Source organism: Manacus candei, unplaced genomic scaffold, assembly GCF_025592945.1.
Source record: "Manacus candei isolate 608988 ecotype Guabito, Panama unplaced genomic scaffold, ASM2559294v1 h1tg000028l, whole genome shotgun sequence".
In the NCBI taxonomy this organism is placed as follows: Eukaryota; Metazoa; Chordata; class Aves; order Passeriformes; family Pipridae; genus Manacus; species Manacus candei.
In genome coordinates, this window is record NW_026138076.1 from 26271206 (window position 1) to 26295837 (window position 24632).

The 24632-nt window shown below is 38.4% G+C and overlaps 1 protein-coding gene across 3 annotated transcripts; it reads left to right on the forward strand.

Annotated features, from left to right (window-relative positions):
* Positions 1 to 2081: 2081 nt before the first annotated feature.
* On the forward strand, positions 2082 to 22228 carry MAP9 (microtubule associated protein 9). 3 transcript variants are annotated; one of them, XM_051790622.1, is made up of 11 exons: positions 2082 to 2290; positions 3184 to 3280; positions 5605 to 6024; positions 7518 to 7774; positions 8600 to 8658; positions 9179 to 9344; positions 10431 to 10520; positions 11216 to 11365; positions 11812 to 11957; positions 12710 to 12842; positions 18648 to 22228. In XM_051790622.1, the coding sequence occupies exons 1-11, from the start codon at positions 2255 to 2257 to the stop codon at positions 18768 to 18770; spliced, it is 1677 nt and encodes a 558-aa protein (XP_051646582.1). In that variant the 5' UTR covers positions 2082 to 2254; the 3' UTR covers positions 18771 to 22228. The 3 variants fall into 3 exon arrangements, with proteins under 3 accessions (XP_051646582.1, XP_051646583.1, XP_051646581.1); XM_051790623.1 differs by lacking the exon at positions 5605 to 6024 and having other exon boundaries at positions 2087 to 2290; XM_051790621.1 differs by lacking the exons at positions 2082 to 2290; positions 3184 to 3280 and adding an exon at positions 3306 to 3906.
* Positions 22229 to 24632: the final 2404 nt, after the last annotated feature.

Genomic DNA, 24632 nt, shown 5'->3' on the forward strand with positions numbered 1-24632 from the left:
CTTTCTGAATATAACATGGTTCCTGCAGACTGTAATGGCACTGCATCCTGATGCCTGTTTTAAAAAGCTTTTTTTTTAAGACTCTGGGCATGGCAGAGACTCACACACATTTGCTCAGCAGAATTGAATGTTACCTTTAAGCTTATTTTAGCCAAATTAATATAATTGCTGGGATCATTTAGATTCTTTTTCTCTATGTTCCATCTCTACTCAAAAGAGAAAGAGCAACTTCACATTCAGATATACATTGCCTTAAATTTTCTGCCTTTTGTCCTCAATAAACCTCCATGTTTTGGGAGGTTTGCTTGTTTGGTTTTGGTTTGGGTTTTGTTTGTTTGTTTTTTGGCTTGGAAGGTTTTTGTTTTGCTTTTTTTTTGTTAAGTAAGTCTCATATTCAAAGCACTAGATTCGTATTTAAGCATAAGTTCCATTCACCTCAGTGGGTCTAGATGGGATTTTTGCCTCAGGTAAGACTAGAAGATGCAGACCTGACATTCATGTGTTTTGACAAGAACATCTTCACACATTTTGAGTTCTTCAGTGCTGACAGTATTGATCTTTTTCCCCCCTACATACAATCAACTCAGTGCATTGAATATTTAATAATACAGGTGATATAAGGACCCACTGTCTGACTCATATAAATAACATAATAATTCTATAGTGTATGCAAGGCTAAATGAATTTTAAAAATCCCATATATATCAGTGGTAATGTAAAAGAAGCTAGAATAAAATGGATATTTGGAAAAAAAGAATCAATTTTTCAATTTTAAAATATTTTGCTGCCACCTTATGGAATTGAATAAATGTGCATCTCAGTGGTTTGTAAAAGGGACACAATTTAGCCTTCAACAGCAAACACTAACATCATTACAGAGAAAAAATATATTCATTTCTTCTTTATTCCTTTTTAAATTCTTAACAAGTATGTCTGGTTTCACCTTTCACAGAGAGATAGAATAGCACAGATTGAATTTTAAGGCTTTCACATGTGAATAAAATAGAAGAAAAAAAACATGCATCGAGCATAATTCTCAACAAATGCCAAATGCCATGAATAATTAGCAGATCAAGCATTATTTGGTCAAAACCAAATACAGGTAAACAAAGCAAGGAGCTGCTCACAGATGAGACCTAAATATCAATTAATCACTGACAGGTAATTGTTAGTTTAAATCCAAGGTTACTTGTTAGAACTCTTTCCCCAGGTGTGTTGCGGCCTTTGCATAACTGCATTGCTTTTAAAATATAACTCTACATAAATAAACAAGGGGAAAACAAGTCCTAAGGCTCTGTCCTACATATTCTCTCCCTGTTTCTGTCAGAGAGATTTTCTTCTGTTCAACTTACAAAAATGCAATGCATTTCGGGGAAGATATTAATAAATGCAAATATACCACCAGTAGAGAGAACGTCAGAAGTTCTTTATTGTCACTAAGACAACTGAAGCACTAATCTTTTTTAGAAAAGGAGTGATCAGACGCATTTAACCTGGAGAAAGAATAGAAATGTCCATATCTGCAAATGATCATGAAGTTGACAGCTTTCCTTCGATGCAAGAGATCCATATTCCCAGAGAACCCTGGGATTCAGGTGCCTCCATCATGGCTAGTGCCAGGGACAGGTGACCCCCAGGTCAGCCAGCTTTGCAGGGACGTGTGCTGCTTGGCAGTGTGTCTGGTCACCTGGGGCCGGGCCTTGCCAGGTGTATTGCACAACCACCCCTTGGGGAAATAGAAGTCGGAGTATTAGGAGGTGCAAGCAGCAGGTGATTTACACCAATGTACGTCATTTAAATTAACACAGAGATGCTATGAGATCTTTATTCCAGAAAGCGCTGAAACGAGTATGTTTCTTGTGGACAGCGTTCAAATCACAGGCGGGAAGTTTTTGCACAGTGACCTGACTGACTGCAAAAGCGGGGCTGATGAACCTGTGTTAACCCTGTTCCGAGCGCCATGCACGTATGGAGGTGCCCCTTGTGGGAACAGGGCCATGTGCAGGACATGGGCATCGACAATAAACCCTGTCAGCTTCAGCCGGTCCCTGCAGGGCGCGGGCGCAGCGTGGCTGTGGCCCTCGTAAGGCAGTGGCGCTGCGGCCACTCACGGCTGTGATCGATTAATGAAGGGATTCGCCGGCGCGGCCGTTGCCGGGCGACGGGCGGGCCCGCGGCGGGGCCGGGCCCGGGGCTCTCGGAGGGCAGGACGGCGGCCTCGGGCACTGCGAACCGGCAGCGAGACGCCGCCGCCATGTCGGGGGCAGGCGCGGCCGACCGGGTGGTGCAGGTGAGCAGCGGCAGGGCACAGGCTGCGGGGAGCGGGGCCTGCGAACGGGTTTCTGTCTCTGGTAATACACTAATTCGCTGTTAAAGCCAGCACACGCACAAAAATGCTTCTCTGCTGTCAAAATGAAAGCGGGGAAGCAGGCTTCCCTCTGTGTGGACGCCAGGAGCGGCTCCCCGTGCCCAGGCTGGGAAGCGGCGGCTCCGAGGCGGGAGCAGCCCGGCTGCCCCGCTCCAGACGGCGCTGGCCACCAGCAGGTGCCTCGGGAAGCGCCTCGGACCCGCGTCCAAACACCCGCTCGCCAGCTTTCGGTGGTTTGGGCTCAGGGTCTTGAGTCTGGAGATGATGCTGCATTTCTTGATGTATTTTTCATCTATAAGTAAGGCCAGTGGCTTTAAGAACCCACTTAAACGTGACGTGTTCAGGATGTCCTGCAGCAGAGTCCAAAATACGTGAAGTTCTTCCATTGTTTTGAACGTGTCACCTGCTTCAGGCTCTTACTTTGCGACAGTCAGTGAAGAGGTGGTCCGTGCTCACCTGCTCTCACAGACTCTTCTTTCTTGCTCTTGCTGATCAAAACATACAAAGGGGGGCAAAAGTGTCACATGATGATAGTCATAATTGCCAGAAATAGAAAAGGGATTTGCAAGATATGTTTCTTATGAAGAAGAAATATAAATTAATACATGGAGATTTGGGATTGATTTTTTAACACGGAAATATTGGGGGAATGGTGATAGAATAGAAGCACTATCCTTCACAATAATTATCAGTTAAACAGGCTTAACTCTGTTGCTTAGTTTTACTTATGTACGTGTGGGAGGGGGGAATTAGTGATGAACTTTTTCAATTAAATCTTCCCTTCTGTGCAAAATTTATTTGTGAAACCATTTCAGAATGAGCTGCAGGAAGCGATTTCTGCTCATGCATCAAGTGAGCAAACAGATGAATACTCGGACGACTTTGAGAGTGATGAAGATGGCATGTTAAATGGTAAAACAGAATTAAATATTTTTCCTTGTGTTCTTCCTCTTCTTGACTCATTGCTATAGCCCAGCAAATCTTTGTGAGTCAATATGATTTAATGTTCCAAGATTTCATATTTTAACAACTTCTAAATCACTGGGTCCTCCTCTTCTAAGTTAGGAGCAGAATTCCCAATGAAATCTGTGGTGGTGCCAACCTGCTAGACCAGACACAGTCTGTACTGGTTTCTACCATTGTGATGCCCAGTTTTTCTCCATAGCCATCTGTAGTAGTGCACATACTGTGAATGAAAGTGAACATGAGCGGAGAGAAAGCCCTGTTTTTTACTTCCTGTTTTCCCAGTCTGGACAATCAGTGAATAATGGCTTCAGGACACACTGCAGAGCATACTTCCCTGGCAGTGTACACAAACCATGAATAGTTTTGATCTAGCTGTTTTTCTTGGGCCAAGATGCATTTGATGTTTGCTAATTGTATTGAGTTTGCATGGCCAGGTTTTTGTCGCAGAGGGGCTACAGGGGTGGCTTCTGTGAGAAGCTGCCAGAAGCTTCCTCCGTGTCCGGCAGAGCAAATGCCAGGCTGCTCCAAGACAGACCCGCCACGGGCCAAGGCTGGACCGGTCAGAAATGGTGGTAATGCCTCTGTGATAACATGTTTAAGAAGGAAAGAAAAGTTATTGTGCAGATGTAATTGTGGCCAGAGAAGAGTGAGAATATGTGAGAGGAACAACTATGCAGACAGACACCAAGATCAGTGCAGAGGGAGGGGGAGGAAGTGCTTCAGATGACAGAGGTGAGATTCCCCTGCAGTCTGTGGTGAAGACCATGGTGAGAACAGGCTGTGCTCCTGCAGCCCATGGAGGACCATGGGGATGCAGAGATCCTGCAGCCCATGGAGGAGACCCACACCAGAGTGGGTGAATGCCTGAGAGAGGGCTGTGAATCCGTGGGAAACGTGTGCTGGAGCAGGGTCCTTGCAGGGACCTGCAGATCCATGGAGGGAAGAAACCACACTGGAGCAGGTTTGCTGGTAGGATTTATGACCCTGTGGGGGACCCATACTGGAGCAGGCTGTGCCTGATGGACTGCACCCTATGGAAAAGTGACTCACATAACAGCTTTCCACCAACTGCTGCAGCCTATGGGATGGAGTCACGCTGGAGGAGTTCATGGGAAACTGTCTCCCATGGGAGGGACCCCACGCTGGAGCAGGGAAAGGACTCCTCTCCCTGACCAGCAGCAGGAACAACGTGTGATGAACTGACCGTAACCCCTACTCCCCATCTCCCTGTGTCTTTGTGGGGGGAGGAGGTAGAACTCAGGAAGGAGGGACGTGTGGGGGAAAAGTGTTTCTAAGATTCGTTTAATTCTCATTATCCTGCTCTGATTTTGTTAGTAAAAAATCCAATTAATATCCTCAAGCTGAGTCTGTTTTGCCTGTGATGTTGTTTGATGAGTGATCTCTCCCTGTCCTTAACTCATGAACCTTTGTTATATTTGCTCTCCCCTGTCCAGCTGAGAAGGGGTGTGATAGAGAGGCTTTGGTGGGTGCCTGACATCCAGCAAGGGTGAACCCATTACTACTTTATGTTTAGTCTAACAAGATCGGCCAAATAACTCTTTTTCTTCCTGATTTGACACTGCATGTTAAGGAAAATAGGAATTTTAAAAGGATTTCCTCTGTGTCCTGTTTTTCATTCACACCTAAAACATCTTTTAACAGTTTGTGGGATGCTTTGATTTCCCTTTGCTGACAAGATTTAGGAAAAAGCTCCCCCAGCAGTAAATAAGTTACTATCATGCTTTTGTTACCTTCTTCAAGCATTTGAACTCTGTAATTAAGCCTGTTAGCCATAACAGACCTCAACAGGAAGATCAAAATACTTTGTTAAACATGAGAACCTCAGCATTGGAGCAGATACTTCTTTGAGTATCTTCTAGTAGATTTTAGATGGGACAGAAGTGAAGGGAAGGGGAGGATGGATTCTGATACCAAACACGCCTAGCTTTGTTGTTGACTTGCTTTCACTTCTTGTGGCATTGAGACACTGTTTTTTAGAAGGGTTTTGAATTGCATGGCAGAAGAGAATTAATGAGTGAATATTTTTCTTTGGGTTGGGTCCATGGAAACAGATGACAGGAAAGGAAGTAAATAAAGGCTGTAGTCTGGTGGCTTTGCAGAGATAAGAGGCACAGAAAGAGAAATGCTCAGAAACTAAAGTCGGGAGGATGTTATATGAAAAATAGTTTTAAGTTATAGAAGATATCACTTCTGAGTTGCATTTTTTTCCCACTTATCTCGAATGCGAGTTGACAATATGCCCTTTTCAGGTATTGATAAAGAACTTACTGAAGGTAATTCAGGTGCTGCAAGCACTGGTAAATCCACTGTTGTTGAGAGTCCTCTCTTGAATGATGATGCTTCACAAGAACTAGCAGATTTGGAAAATGAAGCTGCTGATGACTTGGCTTTATCCTTTCATGGAAAGAAACTTAAGAAAATAATGGTTTTAGAAGGTGATAATATACCAGATGACAGAAAAGATGGTAAAGAAGAATGTTTGGAAGGTCAAAGTGAGGGTAATGGCAGAAAAAATAATGAAGTGCTTTCAGCTGCTGAAGAAGTACCCTGTGATAATAGTGAAAGTGATGACTTGCCTATTCATGAACTACATAAAAAAAGAAGTCAAGAGGAAAAGCAACCAACAGCAAAGCCACGGCTTCACAAACAAAGAAATGCTTCAGCATCAGGTGAAAAGAAAGCTTTGAATGTTGTTGCTGCTACTTGCTTAGCCATGTTACAGTATTTTAAAGTGGTTTAGTTTGGGTTATTTTCTGTGTTAATGATCAGCTGCTTTGGCTTGCAGCCAAAGCTTCTTAAAATACATAACCTCCATCTACCAGGGGGTAAACTGAAAAACTGTGGGCCAAATAGCAGGAGGTTCCTGTTTTCCTTTCAGAAGATGAAAAACAGCTGTTTAGGTCCTTGAAGTTCAGCTCTTCACCAGTGCATGTCCATGAAAGTTGTGGGAGGCCTACCGACTTGGCTCCACAGTATGTGCCTAGCTCAGAAAGCCATATTCACATAGTGTCCACAGCTTCCATGTATCCTTCCATGGGAAGGTTATTAAATAGCCACCTCTTTTCTATGACCTGGAAAGTTTGATCACACTGTTTGCAAATACAGTGTTGAAGTTGTTATACTGAAGCATCATGAAACTGTAATGTGACAGAATGTCAGAATAGTAGATTCTCATAATTGCAAAGTTAAAACTTCAAATGATCTTTTACTTTAAAGATACTGACACACTTTGGATGTATAGTCAAACACATAAAACCCCTAAGTTTTAATGTTTCGTTATAAGTCTAGGTAATGCATTTTTAATCTGCAAAGCAGAACTTGGAATTCTGCTAATTAACTTTTACAGATATAAAATGTCAAAAGACTTCATATTCATATCCAATTCCATTTGTATTCTTATCTAATTCCATTCTAATCTTCAGATTCATATCTAATTAGTAGTATGAGAGGAATTAGTCCTGTTTGATGTTGAGATAAATTTGTGGCTGGTCGTTAGCCATGGTGGAAGATTACAACTTTGAAATTGCTAGAGCATGATTAATGATATCAGCTCCTTTTTGTGTTTCCACATGATGGCACCAAAGTGCTGGATATTTGAATGCACAGTTGGGCAGTGCAACACCTCTCTGTCCTGGCTGTTGTGCTTGTGTAGTTTTACACTGGCAGAAAAAAGTTGAATTACTCCTTGTCTTCATGTGAATCAAAGTAGTGCAGTGATAATGGCATATTGGTTTTCAATTCAGAATTCTCCTTGTCACCTTGAACTTACCTTCACCATTGTAAATCTAGGTTAAATTTCTTAGATTGTGAGCATTGATATTCCTTTCTTCAGGTAATTTGGAGTTCATTTCTCATTCAAAAATTCTATTTCTTTTAAGAACTGCATTTGGATGGTAAGGCAGATGGGAAGTTTTGCCTTTGTCATGCTCTCACATTCTTTAACATTAGTTAAAGCTTCAGTTTCTACTCCAGTCTTACATTTAAATACAAGTGAATACTCTTCTTATTAGTAGATAGTTCTTAGAAGGAAGTATACAGAAAATACTGTATAAAATTTAGTAAAAACTTTCATGGACAGATGTTTTTTGGACAGAAATAAAAATACTCAGAAACAATGAAATTCTTGTTAATGTGTCCTCTCAATCTTTTTTCCTCCCGTTAGATCAGGATCAGAAGACTGTCAACACCAGTGACTTGAAACTGGAGGACAACGATAGAAAATCTCCTTCTGTGATAGAACAAATGATGACCACAGTGTATGAGAAGACAAGGGAATTGGAGAACCCAACAGCTGACAGTTCAGATGGAACAGTGAAAATAGCAGAAGGGCAAATAATAACTGATACAATGCAGGAGATATCAATGAATGGTCAATCTGAACATAGGGAGGCAAAGAATGCATCAAAGAACTCTGTCAAGGTATTACTCATAAGCATTTTGCCATTGTGTGGAACAATGTCCTAGAAGCATGGTGGAAAGTTTTGTAAGGTTACTGTTGGTAACTTAAATGTGAAAATGCTATCTGTAGAGCTGACAATTTACCTCTGAGCTGAGATTTATCTAGAGCTGAGGCTCTTACAAATTCTATATAGTTGTATTGAAGGTATTGACATGTGTTTTCCAGTCTTAAGAAAGTACCCTTGTCCAAGTGAAAATAACAGATCTCTATTGTGAGGCTAACTGAATTGCAGTGAACAGTGCATGTTGGCAGAGTATGGAATCCCTGGTGTGACCTGAGTAAGGGATAGGTTGCAAAGCATTCTATACTTTATCATAAGAAAGAAAATATGTAGATACATACAATTATTAAAGCTAAGTATTCAAAGAGCTAAAAGAGTGTTGATAGAATAACAGGGAAACCCACTACCCAGCTGGGTTCTTTTTATTTCTTTGTATTTCTAAACTACAGAATATATTTTTATGTAATACAAATAAACATTTCTAGGTGCTATTTGAAAATTATACAGGCATTCTGAAAGTTTGGTTGCTTGGTTTGGATTTGTTTGGTTGGTTGTTTTTTCTCCTTACTTTCTTACCCTGTACTGTACCCCCTCTGTATTAGAGTGGCTTTCTTGCCTATTTTTCTAACATCATAGAACTATAGAATATCTCAGTTTGGAAGGGATTTGTAAGGGTCAAGCCCAACTCTCAAAATCCCTGTTAACTTGTAAAAATCTGTTTCATCCTGATCTAGTTCTGTTGCTTGAGAGACTCTATAACTTCTACTTTTCCTCTGTTTCTTAGAAGCCAGGTGAAACAAAGGAGAGAGTTCTACAAGACTCAAAGGCTTCTTTATCTGACAGGTAAAAGAAACACTCTTAGGTATCACACTCTGCACAGTGTAAGATGCATGTAAGGGCCCCGACAGTGCTGCTTCATTCTTATTTTCTGTCAGCACTGTATTCACTGCTGACAACATCTGACCATCTGTGAAAAACCTTTTAGTGGATGAGGCATGTTATTATGACCCTTACTCAGGTTTATATCCAATCAGACTCTCAAATCTTTTGCCATTGTCTGTGATGTGTGTGTGCTACTGAAGTCTTTATAGGTTTTAAGCTGCTTTTTAGGTGAAAGTGTAAGGAATTTGTAAACTTTCTTGGCCTGGATATGTTGCATAATGGCTTGTTTTGGCAATAATAAAGCCCTCAGAAAAAAAAAAAAAGGTTCTTTCTTTTCTTTTCCCCAGTCCCCAGTCAAGTGCATATAAAAAACCAATCACAGTAACTTTTGGTATGTACTGAAATAAAGGGAACACTGCTTGGTAACAGCCACAATAAATGGAAAGATCATTAATGTGTTTGTGTCCTGGTATTTTCGTAGGTCTCCATCTTCTGCGCACCTAAAGACAAAGGTGAAGGCTGTTCCATCAGCTACACCTGTTTTATCTCAATGTCTGGGAACATTAAACCTGTTGGAGAACAAATGCATGGAGAAGAAAAGAACAGAATTTGACAAAGCAGATAATTTAAGAGCAGCTGTTTTTCAGGTAAATCTTAAAAATGAGCAAACAAACCAACAAACAAAACTGTGCATAGAAAGGTCCTGATCTAGGAGTCAACACCTCATATTTCTTGAAATCAATATTTCTTACTATATTCCTTGCATAGGCTTACAGGTGTAATAATCCTTTTATTCTGTTGGCTATCACTTTTCCTCAAATTATGAACTCAAAAGCTATATGAAAGGGATGTACTGTGATTCATAATTTATTGTGTCAGACTATTCTCCGGCACATATTTTCCTTTATTTCTACTTCATCTTTAACATGAGTGTGTAGTTTGAAGTTGCTCTTTTTTTCCTGGTATATTCTATTCATCTGACATTCAGGAAAAGTGATAACAAATCTAGTACTCTCTCCAGAAGAAAAATCTATGTAAATTCCATGTAGAATTTCACAACAATTAGTTTATGGGTTTCAACAGACTTTTACTATTAATCTGTTTGAGAACAACTTTAAATCCAGAAGCTGTTTGTATTGGTATGTGTTTTTAATACTTGTTATGGTCCTAGAACAAATTTTAGACCCTCAAATTACAATTTATATTGTCTATAATTTTAAAGGTAAAATAGTCTTCATTTAGGACACTTGTATCTCTAAGCTGTATACCAAATAATATAGTTAAATATTGAAAATTTAAGTCTGTTTCTGCAGATGGCTCATAACCTTTTATGGTTGCTTGAAGTCTCACTCTTCCCAGTAGGGTTTTATTCTCTTTAATTATAGGAATTTACAAGACAGACAACAAATGTAAATAATATCCCTATATTCCAAGTGATAAGAATCTTTATTTTATTCTTCTTTTTAAATTTGTTTAAAGCTTACATTTTTTTGGTGTTTCTATGAAGATTTTTTTAAGACATTTAAGCTTTTTTAGATTTTGTAGCTGTGATTTTAGAAGCTTAGACTTTTTTTTGATCTCAATGTGTATGTGATAACAGCTTAGTCTTCCACATGGGGTAGTATCTAAGTAGCACATGGAAGAATTAAGAGTAATTTTGGTGGTCATTTTATTGGTGCTGCTCTGTACTTACACCTTAAAAGGACTTCAGAAGTCTTTAATGATTCTTACAGAATTGGTTGGAAAAGAAAAAGCTCTTTCTAATGGAATTAAAGAGAACTGAAAAGGAGAAAGCTGAAAATCTCAGAAACGATACTGAAAAGGTTTGTTTACATTCTTGTTAAAAAGAAGTTAACAGACTATAATTCTTTGAAGTGTACTTGCCTGTACTTTCTGCCTGAGTGCATCAGTCTGCTGTTGTAAGGCATCTGGTCTTCTCCAAAGAGCACGAGGTGATTTGGAACACTAAATGATATGTCCTACTTGTTATGGTTGTGGCAAACAGTGTGTGTCTGATGTTTCCCTACACATTTACATAAGGTGTGTTAAAAGTGTGCTTCTTAGATTAATTTTCAGGTTTGTTTACAAAGACCTTGGAATGCTCAAATCTTAAGGTGCTAAGTTTTATGTTGTCTATTAGAACATAAGGGGTTTGCTTCCTCCCTCAAGAGATGCTTATCTCCAGAGGACTGTATTTTGAATAGTACTGTACACACTCTTTGATTTGACTTTTAAGTATTTAATACATTTCACTGCTAGGCACTTAACATGTATTTCATATCCTTATACACATATTTTGCTGGAATAGTTTGTTTCAGTTAACTTAAATTAAAAATGAACATAGAAAAAACCCCACCATATGTATTTAAAATTTCATTGTGAGTAATACTTGAAATGTTGTTGTCAAATCAATTTCTGTTTCTTTATTGCTCCATTAACAATTAGTTTAAAGCGTACTACCTCAATTATAATTTTATACTGAAGTGTATTTAAATGTAGACTTTTATTTGCAATCTAGAAAGAAGCACTTAGAAGAGAGGAATCAATTGCATGTTTTGAAGCCTGGAAAGAAAAGAAAGCAAGAGAAGCAAAAAAGCTAAGTGAAAAAAAGAAGCTTGAGGAAAAAACCCCAGCAGAACAGAATAAAGAGAAAACAGAAGCAGCACAGGTGGTGATGTGAAATATGTACAAAAACGTATATCAAATGTGGTTCAGGAGATTGTAGAAAATAATTCTGATTAATCCAGAAAGAGATGGAAATTAACTAGAATCTAAGTCTAGACATGCTTAATTTTTGAAGTAAGTTCATATTAGGTTCTGTTCTGCCAGAAATACGTAATGTTTACATTTGCAGACAAACATACTTCTATATTTGGAGTTTGCTAACTGAATATAAAATAAACGCCATATAAATACATTTAACTAATACTTACTGTCAAAATAACTTATTCCTGTTAGGCATAGTGATGCCCACTTCTAAGAAATGCTACAAACAAATATTCCGAAATTGGAATGTGTAGAAATTACAAAAAAAAAATAATACAGAATAGGCAAGGGGAGTATTGACAAAAAGGTGAGGGGTAAGATTTCTCATGAATCTATGGTTTTCTTTAGGCATTCAAAAGATGGAAAGAAAAAAAAGTGGAATATTTAAGAGAGCAAAGCAGAAAGGAAAAAGAATCTGAAAGAATCAGGAAGGAGAAAGAAGAGGAACTGATTGCAGAGAAGAGGAGAATCAGCATATCAGCAGTTGAAAAATGGTACTACTCCACTGTGTTTTCCTGTATCGTAGCTTCCAAAGTCTTCATGTACAAATGTAATAGGTCTTCTGTGAGTGCTTGATGTGCTTGTAGTTGTAAGACAATGGCATGCTTGGGATCAGACTCTTCAGTCCCAGTGGAGAATAAGTATAACAGTGAAAGCAAGCTGTACAGCTCCTTTCAGTTAGTAATTTAATTGCTTTCCTCCCCCAAAAGCTACTAACTAAGCCCAGTCAGAGATACTGCAACGGAGACGTAAGATTGACTGAGCATAATGTCTTATGTGGTTAGTTTCATGCTTCATTACTAAGCCACAGGAAGGTAAGTAAATCTTTAAGTTTTGTGGAATACAATGTATGAATGCAGATGTATGCAGGAAGGAAAGAAATGAGATGTATCTGCTGGAGAAATTCTGTGTTTTATAAACCAAGAGTTTTCACAGACCGCGTGCAACTTACAGTTACCTACAGAAGTTCAGAATCTAAGGGTTATTTTGTGATACTGAATAAGGGAAAAGCAGTAAAGAAAAAGTGATGCCATAACAGATAGAGTAGTAGGTTCATTTATACCTTGGTGATATATCAAAATGAACTGGGAAGATTTAATATATAATATATTAATATATAATATTAAATATATATTCTCAAACTTTTATTAAAAGTATAAAATATCTCTTGACTCAATTTAGTTAATCAGCAACAGCATTTAGTCTGTTACATGATGATCTCTTTTTCTTCCCTCTCATTATACAGGAATGAAAAGAAGGAAGAATATATAAAAAAGAAGAAAGTAGAAAAATTCCTAGAGAGGAAAAAGCAAGAAATGCAACAGGCAAAGAAGGAAGAAAAAAATGAAAAGGCTATGGAGGAATATGAAAGATGGCTGGTATGTTTGTTTGGGGATTTTTTTTGCACTTTGTCAAAACCAAAAAGTTTAATGCAGTAATGAGTGTGAACAGTTGTGTATTGTGATACTTATGAATTTTCGTGCTGTTATTAGAAAGGCCAGACGGTGGCAACATTGCATAGCTTGTCCTCCAGAATTCGTGAGCAAAATGATGGTAAAGTACGGTGGACTCGATTTTTGGCAGACATGGAAAATATATTCTCCCTACGTACATGTTACAGAGTTTTCTATTTCATAGTTACTCTTGATTTTTTGCCATTTCACGTCAGAGGCAACCATCTCTGAAGGGCCAACTCACCACAGCACAAAACCTGCAAAGCCAAACAGCATCCCCGGCTGCAACAGTGAGTGCATGTACATTCAAGGAAGCACTGAAAGTGGAGACTTGTATACCTGCAGCTGGTAAAAGCACTTGTAATGATGTTCAAAATTATTATTACAAGAAAGAGTGGAACTCTGATGCTCCCAATTATATTTTTCCCACAACAGTGTCCTTTAGTCTCAATAGTTAAGCGGTAAACTAATCTATTACTCTAGTCCCAACAGTTAGGCAGGGTTTTTTCCCTTGCTACAGAGAGACAAACTAGAAGAGAGATCACTAATATTCTTAGCATATATTGTTTTCTTGAACGTATGTGACTTGCTATTTAAAGAAAAACCTGTGTTTTAATTCCTCACCCTGTGACACAGTCATTCCTCATACTGACTCTCAAGGTTTTCTTAGTTTGAGAGTGTTTCTTCTGTTTTCTCTCTTCCATGTGATTTCTGGCACACATCCTGTACATATGGTCTCTATTGTCACTTGTAAGAGTGAGATCTTGCAACTCATCTGGCTTAAGGTCCTTACAGGAATTTCTTTGTACTGTCAATGGCTAAAAAAAATCTTTTATTTGTTGGTTTTTTTTTTTGAGGAATGAGGAGGCAGAGAAATGAGAATTGAGGCGGGCAGATGTACGGATGTTGGACAGGTTTAAAAAGGACAGTCATCCTTTACTTGGCTAACTCAGAAATACACAGTTGCATAAAACAGCAAGAACCTGCATGTTTTCTCTTCTCTGTTTTCATATTTTTTTAGTCTGAGGTTTAGATCTTTTAAGGTCTTTGACCTGGTCCCTGTTGTAATACCTGTGATTTCTGTAATCATTGGTAAGAATTATTTTCTCTAGTCCTCTTTGTCAAGTGATTTCCAGCTCAGTTAAGTCAAATTATTAATGTCCAATCTTAGATTATTTCTTGCTTAGTCAATATTCCTGGTTGCCAAGGAAGGAAGTGCTGCATTTTAAGCAGTAACTAATGCACTGTCCTCTATGCTCTGCTTACTGGGACTATCCTAATCAGCGTAGTTGTATCAAAGCCTGAATGTGACTGTGCTGTCTTGGACTCTGTACAAAGGTAAAAATATTATCCTTTTTTGGGGGAATGAAAGATGCTGCCTAGCACAGACTCCCCTGTTCAAATTGTATATAAATTCCTGAGGTCACCACTTCAATGGGATTATTAATATGAACGTTAGTAGTTGGAGGAATGACCAGATCTAACTGGATATACAAGTACCTACATGAGAGGAACACTTTGAAAAATAAGCAGATGCAGGAGAATGGGATAGATACTGAACTGGTTGGCAGAGGTACCTCTAAAATGATCTCATTTTCAGTGTCTGTGTGCAGGTGTTGACTGATGTGTCTCATACCCGATCTTTACGTTTTTACTTTCAGAATTTGTGCTGGCTTTTTTCAGCTTAGACACCTTTATTTCAGAAAACATATTGGGCAATAGCTCTGTCATCATGTTTGACCAGAATATCATCTCACTTTGTACAGTTATAGAAAAAATACACACCTTTAGTGAACTGCAGAAAGGAAACACTGTAAAGTTGTCATTGGGAATTAAAGTTGTCAAGGGAACTAAGATGATATCTGCCTGCAGGTAGATAAACAGGAATCAGATCTGAAGGAAGAATTGTGGAGGCCTTTTAAGTGTATTCTTTCAACTAAGGAGGTTTTGGTTCGAAGGGAAATAAAATAGGAGTAGTATAGTGGCAAGTATTCTAATATGTTTTCACTGATATTCAACAGAAATAAATGTGTTTAAATTCATCCTTGGGTTTCCTGAACTAAGTGTTGACCATAATGCATGGGTAAAAAAGACATAAAAATCTGCTTATAGTTCTTCTTAAATAGAAGAAACATTCTGCTTTTGTATTAATGGAAATTGTGTTACTTCTGCTTTTAGAGATCATTATGTGAATGTTTGATAACATAAATTGCATAGAGAAGATTACTTTTTAAGCCTGAAAATAAATGCCCTAAAAAAGGTTATTAACACTTGTACAATATTAACACAAAAAGGATAATCTTGAGCTGAGATGCTGTAGTATTGCCTGGGAAATTTAAGCTTCTGATTATTTTGTTTCTTTCCTACTGTTTGCCTCTTGCTATTCACCAAGAACTCTTCAAGCCAATCTAGCCTGATAAATGATGAGTTTTTACTTAATGCATAATACCAGTGTCTGACACTTGTTACTGACATGCACCTGTTCTGAGGAGTGAAATGTGGAGAAGAATCACATTGGAAGTTTATAATGACAGATGAGTTTAGTTTTCATTTATTTCTGAGATATCAATTTGATACCTGTTTACTGTGGATAAAAGTGAGTAGCCTGGATATGTTATGTTGTCCGTTTTCTGTGCTATACATTAACATAGTATGAGTTGATGAGAAGTAAGGCTGCTCACAAATGATTCTCAAAGATCAACATAGTAAGGTTAAATACCCTAGAGGAAGTTTGAAGGTTGAGCATATACAACAACCCTTGAGGTTGAGCATATACAACATCTATTTTTAGCATTCTAAAGCTGTTTAAAAATATTAAGAAAGGATGTACCAGATGAGTCTCATGGATTTATTGCTTTTCTGGGTTAGGAGCAGCTGATGTGGGTTATTCATTTTGTGTGATTTAATAAGATCTCTCTGAAAATACTTTCTATATTGGAATTTTTATGTCGTGGTACTGCAGCATGTTAGAAATAAGGCTGCTATTGTTACTGCTCTTAAATGTTGTACGTCTTCTCTAATATCTAAAATTCAATTATTATGTGGCAGTCATACTGCTAAAGAATGTGGTCTTCCCAGAACTTGGTAGGTGAAAAATGTACTCATCTTACTAGGCTATTGAGTAGAAAACTTCCACAGAAATCAAACCATGCAGTTGAGTTGATCTACTGTATGATGAGCTACAGTTATTGATTTAGTCTTTCACTATTTCTGTTACTGTTCTTCTGTTAGTGCAAATAACATCTTGTTTATTATTTTATGGAAGATTTATATCAGTTATATCTTGTGAGAATGTGCACTGTGATTAGGACTAGAACATAAAAAGCTTTGTGTGTGTTGAAGACAGGGAAGAAGCCGGTAAGTCTTGATGTCAAATTTAATCTTTAAAAAACCAGTTAAATTAGCTCGAGATTCTTTTCTTGGCACTGGGATTCATTAATGAAAACTGGATCTTCAAACCCAAACATTCAACACTGAGACACAATTAAAAAATCCAAAGCAACTTTTGTTCTCTTCCTGGGTGGATGTTTGCTTTATTTTTCATTTGGGCTTTTCATACAGGAGTCTATTGTGCACATGTGTTCAGTAAAGAGTGCTTGACAAACATTAAATATGCACTTTTTTTGTAACATATGATTGTTCAAATAATTGCCAATACTGCTGCAATAGGTCTTATTTTTAATGAGTTTTCATCTACATGTCCTGAGGGTACACATAGCCTCATAGATTATGATTCTATGATTCTATGATTTTGTAAAAAGAAATTGACTGGATATATGCAAAAATTCCAAAACAGGAGCATGTATTATATATGTGTTCCATTAGAGCATATTCTTCACAAGCTCATCTGTACTGGGTGACATATCTTATTGTCTTTTTTGAAAAATACCACTGATAATGCAGACTCCTTTCCTCTTAGGGAACTAAACAGTTCACTTCAAGAATTTCAGAATATCTTGAATTTGTTCTAAAGACCCAAAGCCACTAGTTGTGCTCATCTGAGGAAGATTTCTATGGAAGGAGAAAGAAGGCAAAAGTATAGGATGAGAAAAGTCAGAATCTCACAATGTTACAAGCCCAGTTTGTCTCCATTACTCCATGTAATCCAGAAAGATACAGTTTGTACAGAGAGATAATTTTTTTATTAGACTAACTGTGATGAACTTTTGAATCACTTATTCTAGCAAAGGGCATTCCTTTTCCACACAAACTTTGCCTTGCTTTTAATCAGCCTTACTAGTAACAACATGAAATAATTGTCTGTTTAGTTAGACCAGATGTTCCTGACTCAATTGGATCTTCAGATTTACACTGACAGAGAGCTAAAGGGCACAGATTAATGTCATAGGGTTGATATTTCAGTGCATGTTGTGCTTTTTAAAAATTTTGTACACATTGGTAGTTTGACTGCTGCATATGTATAAAATAGGAATAAACTTCCACTCAAGCTCCCTTTTTTACAGTAACGCTTCTACATTCATTTACCAGTCTACTCTCAGCCACAGTCACATCACTGTTTCTCTTCTCACATATGAATAACAGGCAAACACTGCTAGCATCTTGAGGATTTGGGAACGTACAGTATCCATCAGAAGGATGGGATCATGGGTTATATGAGCGCACCAGTTATCTTACAGCTGTCTTCAAGGAGCAGTACTTTCACTGCAATGCAGTTCATACATGTGAAAATACAAAACTAATACAGCACTTTTATGGTGCTTCACAATACTGGCTGATGGGCTGCAACAGATGAAAGGACCGAGGTTGGATTTGGCACGATGATTTTAAGCGGGCATATCCACACTGCATGTCTGCTACCTATGATGTGTATGCCAGTTGTCGGTCTGTTCATGTGTCCAAAAGCCAGCTGCTCAAGGACCTCTTAGCCACCCAGCAAGTGGGGCACAGTAAGTTATGCTGTGGTCTAAAATGTCAACCTACTACTTCAAGTCAGTCAGAAATGTGCACCAACATGCACCACAAATCTGCAAGTGTCATTATAAGGAAAATTTGCACCAGCTCACCAGTGTACTGAATTGCTAATGCAGATGCACCCTTAGATGCTGGTCCTCACCGTGGTGAAATGGCAGTCATTTGCAAAGAAGAGTGCTTATTTTATATAGAATGGCAAGTCTCCTGAAATTCATTAGTTATTTAGACACGAAAAGAATGTTGCAAATATCTTGCTTATCGTTCATCATCCTGATTGCCCACTGCTGTCTGAAACAATAGAAAATGGAATTAGAACCTTGCAGTACTTATAATATGTTAGCTAGATCTTTGTTTAAAATTAAATTGTTTAATTCCTAGTTTGTTCTAGTACATGGCAAGTGTGATTTAATAAATACAAAAAGTTACAATGTTGCATCAATGTTACATGAGAACAACATATTTAGGTATCCTCTTCAAGACAGTAAGTAATTAATATGAAACTAATTATATACAAGTACCTGATCCACTAGTTCTTCGCTTGGGTTTTTGTTTAGTTGGTGCACAAAACCTTGATTGTAAATGACACCCAGTGTGCAGCTGCTTGTATTACATTGTGCAATGTCTGTGACTGAGGCACTGCTCCAAAAGGCAAATCTCTATTGCATGTTTACTTTTCATTTTACACGAGAAAGGTATAACAATAATTGTAACTTTTCTGTTAGTGGAGTTGTTTTTTGTAGGTTTTTTTTTTGTTTAGTTTTGGTTTGGGCTTTTTTTGATGTATCTTTTTATTCTCAGGAAAACAAAGAGAGGAGAGAGGAGCTTGAGAAGAAGCAAAGGAAGTTGCAGTCTGTCCATGGGAATGAAATGAGTCCTCCCTGGAGGCCACCTGGCAAAGTCACATATTCAGGGAATTACTGAGAAGTTTATTGCCTTGTAGAAGAAAACATAGTCCACAAAGTTCTGACAATGGCTAGTCGCTATTTCATTAACAGTTGATTTTCACTGGATACATTGTAGGTGTTACATTCTTTCTTTTTAGTTTATTTGATCTACATAGTTTAAATAAATCACTTGTCTCTTTCCACTGCTTTAGAAAACATACTAATTTTTCTAATTCCACATTTGATGTAGTTTTGCTATATTCTATGCTACTTTGTATCTTTTTCGTGCAAGTGTATATTCAGGATGAATAAGGCTGGACTCTGCCATTTTTTTTACCCAATAGGTAGCAGAATGGTTATTTTTAAGTTACTAGGCCACACTTTTGAGGAGTTAAGTCTTGAAGAAATTCTTGGAGGAGGCGGTGGGGTGTGGAGATGATGGGCAAGGAGATGTTGGCTCTCCTGTGATGGTAAAAGACAAAACGCTAAGGAGAATGGTAGGAGGATGTCATTTTCATACATGAAGAGATAAGATACAGAGAAAATAAACTTAGATTATGTTACATTATGAAATGTAAATACAGCTCCTAAATTAAAACTGCATCTAGCAGAAGCAGGTTTTCATGGGGCCAAAAGCAGTCAGCCATGTGATGGTACAGAAGAATTAAACTGGAATCCATATAATGTAAAATTATATAGGACTAAGTAAGATTGTAGCTGTTAATTCCCTTTCAGATCTTCATATACATTCCATAGATTTCCTGCTTCCTTCATGAAAAAGTAGTTTTAGAGACATGTTCACACAAAATCTTACATAAGAATTCAAGGGCAGAACAGTGGTACTCTTGTGAGGCAAACTTAGAAAATTTTTTTTTTTTAACTTAATTTAAAGGCTTCTGTGATTGTTTTTAAAAGATCAAGTAAATCCTCCCCAAACACATTTTCATCATTGCTAATGAGCAGGTTCCTGTAGTAAATTAATACATTTTTTTCTTTTTTATTTTTTTTGGCTATTTGCCTCACTATTCTCGAAGCAATGGCAAGACTATGTGGCTTTAGAGATCTTCACATCTTGTTTGCCTGCTGTCTAAACTCAAGCTGTTCCTTTTGTTTGTGTTTTCTTATTTGAACTTTAATAATCACTCCAGATCAGATATGCTCCTCAAATGTGTATTCTTTAAAACAAAACAAAACTAGTATCACCAACCAAGAAGTAAAAAAAAAAACCACCCTGGTCTTTAATTTATGGATATATTTTCTCAAATGAAAATCTTGCTCCTGTTTAGACTGGCAGCCTCCTTGGGAAGTAAAAGGAGCATATGAGAAGTAGACTTGTCTTTTTTCCCTAGAGTTCTGTCCTGTTTGTAAATCTCTGAGATAGTCCTTAAGTGTGCGTTTCATGTAAAACTGGGGCATCTCCTCAGAAAAGAAAAGACAAATAGAAAAGATTGACAAGCACATTAATCTTTTTAGTTTCCTGATGTTTCTTGCTTGGCTTTTTTTTTACATTTTAATGAGAGTGACTGAGGATTTAGAGGCATTTGTTTTGACCATAGTGGTTTCTGTTACCCAAGTGCTGTACAGGTGAAATTTATTGCTCGTATGTATGTACAAATGAAATCAAAAGGGTGTCTGTTCTGTCTCAGTATTCAGTAAGGTCCTGTTCATTATTTTACCTCGAATGGCTCAACTTCCAGTTGCTTTTCATGTAACTTGCTCATGGTAGCCCCATTGCATATTGGGATTTTTGAGCAGAACTCTGCTGGTTTTGGCTCTTGCTTTTAGTTCTGTTTCTTCCTCAAAAAGACAATTGTGCTGGACCTGGATTTTATTATTTTATTTGTTTCTAGCCTTCTGTCACTGGGCTGTTCTCCCATAAATGTGTGGCTAGAACAGTTTTTTCCACTGAAGAGTTTCAAGAGAAGCCAGGGACCTTAATGACACCCATCCTTTGATTATATACAGTCTGCAGGTAATGCACTCTTGATGTCTTCCAGTTAACCCTAATGACAGTAGTGACCTTTTTGATGCTTCTGTGAGACTCAGGTTTGTGCCAAGAGTCATCACTCAGATGCTGAACTTCTGAGTAGGGCAGTGTTCTTGCAAGTTTATGCTAAGCTCATCTTCTGTAATTTGGGAGGAGGAAGACATTGGTCAAAAGGGAGAGAGGTCAGGAGAGAGGCTGGAGCTTTCAGAAGCACCTCAAATCCTGCAGTCAACTCTTTCCAAGCTCCTGGAGTCTGGCTGTGTTCCAAGGCCCTTGGTGTTTTTTTTCAGGAAGACTCTCTTTATAGTAGTACTCATGCTGAGTTTCCTACACTGCAGTGTTGCAGTGCATGGCATTACAGAAGTTCCCAGCTAAGGGATTCTGCACATTAGTTAAGGGATTCTGCACATTAGCTTTTTGCAGAGATCAATAAATCCAGATTTTTATCTAGCATAAGCCAGACATTGCAGATAAGCAAATATGTGGCTCTCATAACCTCCAGGTCTGGCTCTGGCTATTTCCTTATGGCAGGCCAGGCATTTTTTCCAGCAGTAGTGGCATCAGATCAACAGTATTGGCCTTCAAAGGAAAAGAATCCACTGCCCACAGAAACTTTCAAGAAGCTGAAAAAATGCCCAGCCAGAGCAGTTTCACTGGTCAACCTAAAAGGTAGGGTAAAATTACAGATAGCAGCAGGAGAGGTAGTGGGATTGCAGCACAGGCAGAATGTAACAGACTGCCAACTCAAAAGTTACCCACCCAGATTTTAGAAGAAAAATATTGAATGAATTCAGGCCTTTAGACTGGAGCCGTGGTGTGCATCATTGGTCCTCTAGGCTTCTAGATCTTGGAGCCTTGAATTCAGGTTTACTTTGTTAAGAAACTCCAGCTATAGTATCATGGGAGGATGAAATGTGTAGCAGGCAGCAGAGTTTGCTGTCCAACAGATCTGGGAAGTCTGAGACAAGGAATGCAGTCTGCGACAAGCGAACCATCTGGATCTTTGTTTTCACAGTGTCCAGCTGGAGGAAGTAAGGCAGGTCGCTATGCTGACAGTCCTGTACTTGAGGGATGCAAATGAAAAGTGTGGTAGAATTAGTGGCAGAGATAAAAAAAAGTTTGTTGGGTGATTGTGCCTGAGTTGAATACTGCATTCTTACTGGCTTTAAGCCTTTAGATGACTGGGTGGAAGGTTTTTGACAGAAAATAGAAGTGAGAAGATGTTGGTGACATCTTCCAGAGGAGTGAGGAGGCACTTACGTAAGTTCACAACTTCTGAGTTAGAAAAAGATGCTGAAGATCTGTAGAGGGGGGAAAACAGTTGATGTATTTAACTTTTACAGTAAAATTTTGGGAGCTTTGTCTAATTTTACATTGTGAAAACTTGGACATGTTACATCATGATGCAAATGTCATAGAAAAAATAGAGCTGAGAAATATGAACATATGTACATTAATTTACAAAAATGTACAGATGTCTGTATAAATCCTGTCTATATGATTTTTGATTACAGAGAGAAAATATTTTGTATTTAATAAAGTATATTTTATTATAATAGCCTCAATGTTTCTAACAGATCCTAGGATACAAATCTTTATTTAAAGCTTTAATACGTGGAAGTGAACTAGGCAGTGTCTCTAAGCACAAGCTATTCTTTCATCACTGTTAATATGACAAGTACATAGGGAACTTCAGTATCCCACTGAACTCAGAGCTTCTACAGCACTACAGCTATCTCCTCCACCTCCCTTACACTCTTGCTTGCTGCCACACAGTGCAAACATTCATTTCAGGAACGTAGTTTCCAAGTCATAACTGGGAAGATGATCAGTATCTCTCATTTTTTTCCCAAATTATTTCATTCAGGCATTAAGTTGCTACATTGGTGCACTATAGGGGCAGGCTGATGATAAAAAATTTTCAGGTCTCTCATTCTGGGTAAGAAAAATTATATGTTGTTCTCTGTTGTATTTTTTTTTCTTTCACATTCACAAAATATCATCTTATCTGGCCTGTATGCTATGCACTGCTGTGTTTTGTTTGGTTCATTATACGTTCAACTGAGTTACTTGACTCACTAACAGGGATAAACTCTTTTGGGCTGTGAAGGCTGATGGCAGCCTTGGCTGCACATCAAAACCTGGACTTGCTCCAGTTTGTCCATATCTTTCTTGCGCTGGGGAGCCCGAAGTTGAACATGATGCTCAAGATGCAGTCTCACTCCAGCTGCAGTCCCACACGTGCCAAACAGAGGGGAACAATCACTTGGCCCCCTGAGCAGCAGGATCACATATTTGTTTCTGTGCCAGTGTACTTACAGAAGCCCTTCTTTATACTCTTGGAGTCTTGTATGAGCTTTAACTCCTGCAGGTCTTCGTCTTTAGTGAATGCTTCCATGCTCACTCCAGTAACATCTCTATTTTGCTCCATCTCTGTGCTTGATTACTGTCTGAACTCAGGCAGGAGAGCCCCGTTCATGCACACTGGCTGCCTGCCACACTTGCTCAACTACCCACATATCAGAATGGACTTTTCCTGTGCTCTGCCAAGGATATTAAAGAAGGTCAGCCAGCTCTCCTGGGTCCTTTTGCTTTCCAGGACAGCTTCCTGTGAGATCCTGACAAACAGATCCCTGAGCAAGCCATCATCTTCTCTCCTGAAGGCCAAGGTTGTGGTTCTGTTTACCTTGCTGCTTCTTACACAATTGAAAGTTTCACTATCTCAGAGTCATGGCAGCCAAGCAGCCATCAGCTTTCACAACCCAGGCCAGTTCATCCCTGTAACCATCCATTAGCTAAGGTCAAGTCTCCAGCACCTTTTAGGGCATCAGCATTTCCACTCTCAAATTTCTACTGAACCACTGGCTTTTAAAGGACAATTTCTAAGATGTTAATAACCTTCATTGGTTAGATTTACCTCTAATGGATAGTAAAGTAATTGCAAAACTCTTATCTCATTATTTCAGCCTGGGGCACGGAGAAATCTGCTCTTACTAGCAGATTGCATTCAGGCAGTTGAGCTATTTTCAATATAGCACATAATTTTAGCACCTACACTCAAACAGAGGAAAAGTGCTACTAGAAACCCTTAGTATTGCAAGATATTTTTCTCTTTTACTACTATTTCTTTTATGAATACTCTTTCTCTGTGATGCTTTTATTTCTGGATATATTCAGACTAAAACAGTTGAAAGTTTTTCATGTACTTTTTCATTTAAAGAAGCATCAAATACTCCCATTATATGTTAATCATTTTTCATGAATAGTCTGGTCCCTGATGCTAACAAATGATAGGAGGATAACATTCTACACAAGCATCATTAACTCTCAACACTTAACTGCTGTAAGGCCCAGGTGGAGCATCGATATTAATAATAATACGCTGGTTGACTTCTATTTTCCTTTGTACCTTTTAATACGGTGTAACATACTGAGCACCCATTCCCATATGCTGCTTTCTAACCAAATAATTAAGGAAAAACAACAAGGAAAAAAAAATAGAGCAAAGGAGGTTTCTCTATATGCCTTTTTTAAGACACATCTGCAGAATCATGGCAAATAAATGATGTTTTGGGAAAAAAATTCCTCTATGCTTATTAGGACTTCCAATACTGAAGTGTAATGAGGATGTGCAGAGGTGATTTAGCATCTAGCCTAACAGGCTGGTCATGAACCCCTGAAGGTGGATAGGATAACTGCTTGCATCCCAAAGGGCTTCTTTGAGACCTGGGGATTGCAAGGTTTGCTCTCTTGACACAGGCAGGGTAGTATCCACTCTCCCCTGCCCATACGAGAAAGATCCTGTCACCAAGAACTGCAGGCAAAATATGCACAGCAGTTAATTTGGCCAATAAGTAACTGCTGCAGAAAGCTTTCCAAACTTCCCAGATTTGACTTTTGTCTAAGTAGACC

Bases quoted from the DNA above. Each gene is read 5' to 3' on its own strand.
- MAP9 (XM_051790621.1), top strand. From the start codon at position 3,726: ATGCATTTGATGTTTGCTAATTGTATTGAGTTTGCATGGCCAGGTTTT. The intron at 3,907-5,604 runs GTAATGCCTCTG...TGCCCTTTTCAG, and splicing joins TGGACCGGTCAGAAATGGTG to GTATTGATAAAGAACTTACT. The intron at 7,775-8,599 runs GTATTACTCATA...TCTGTTTCTTAG, and splicing joins CATCAAAGAACTCTGTCAAG to AAGCCAGGTGAAACAAAGGA.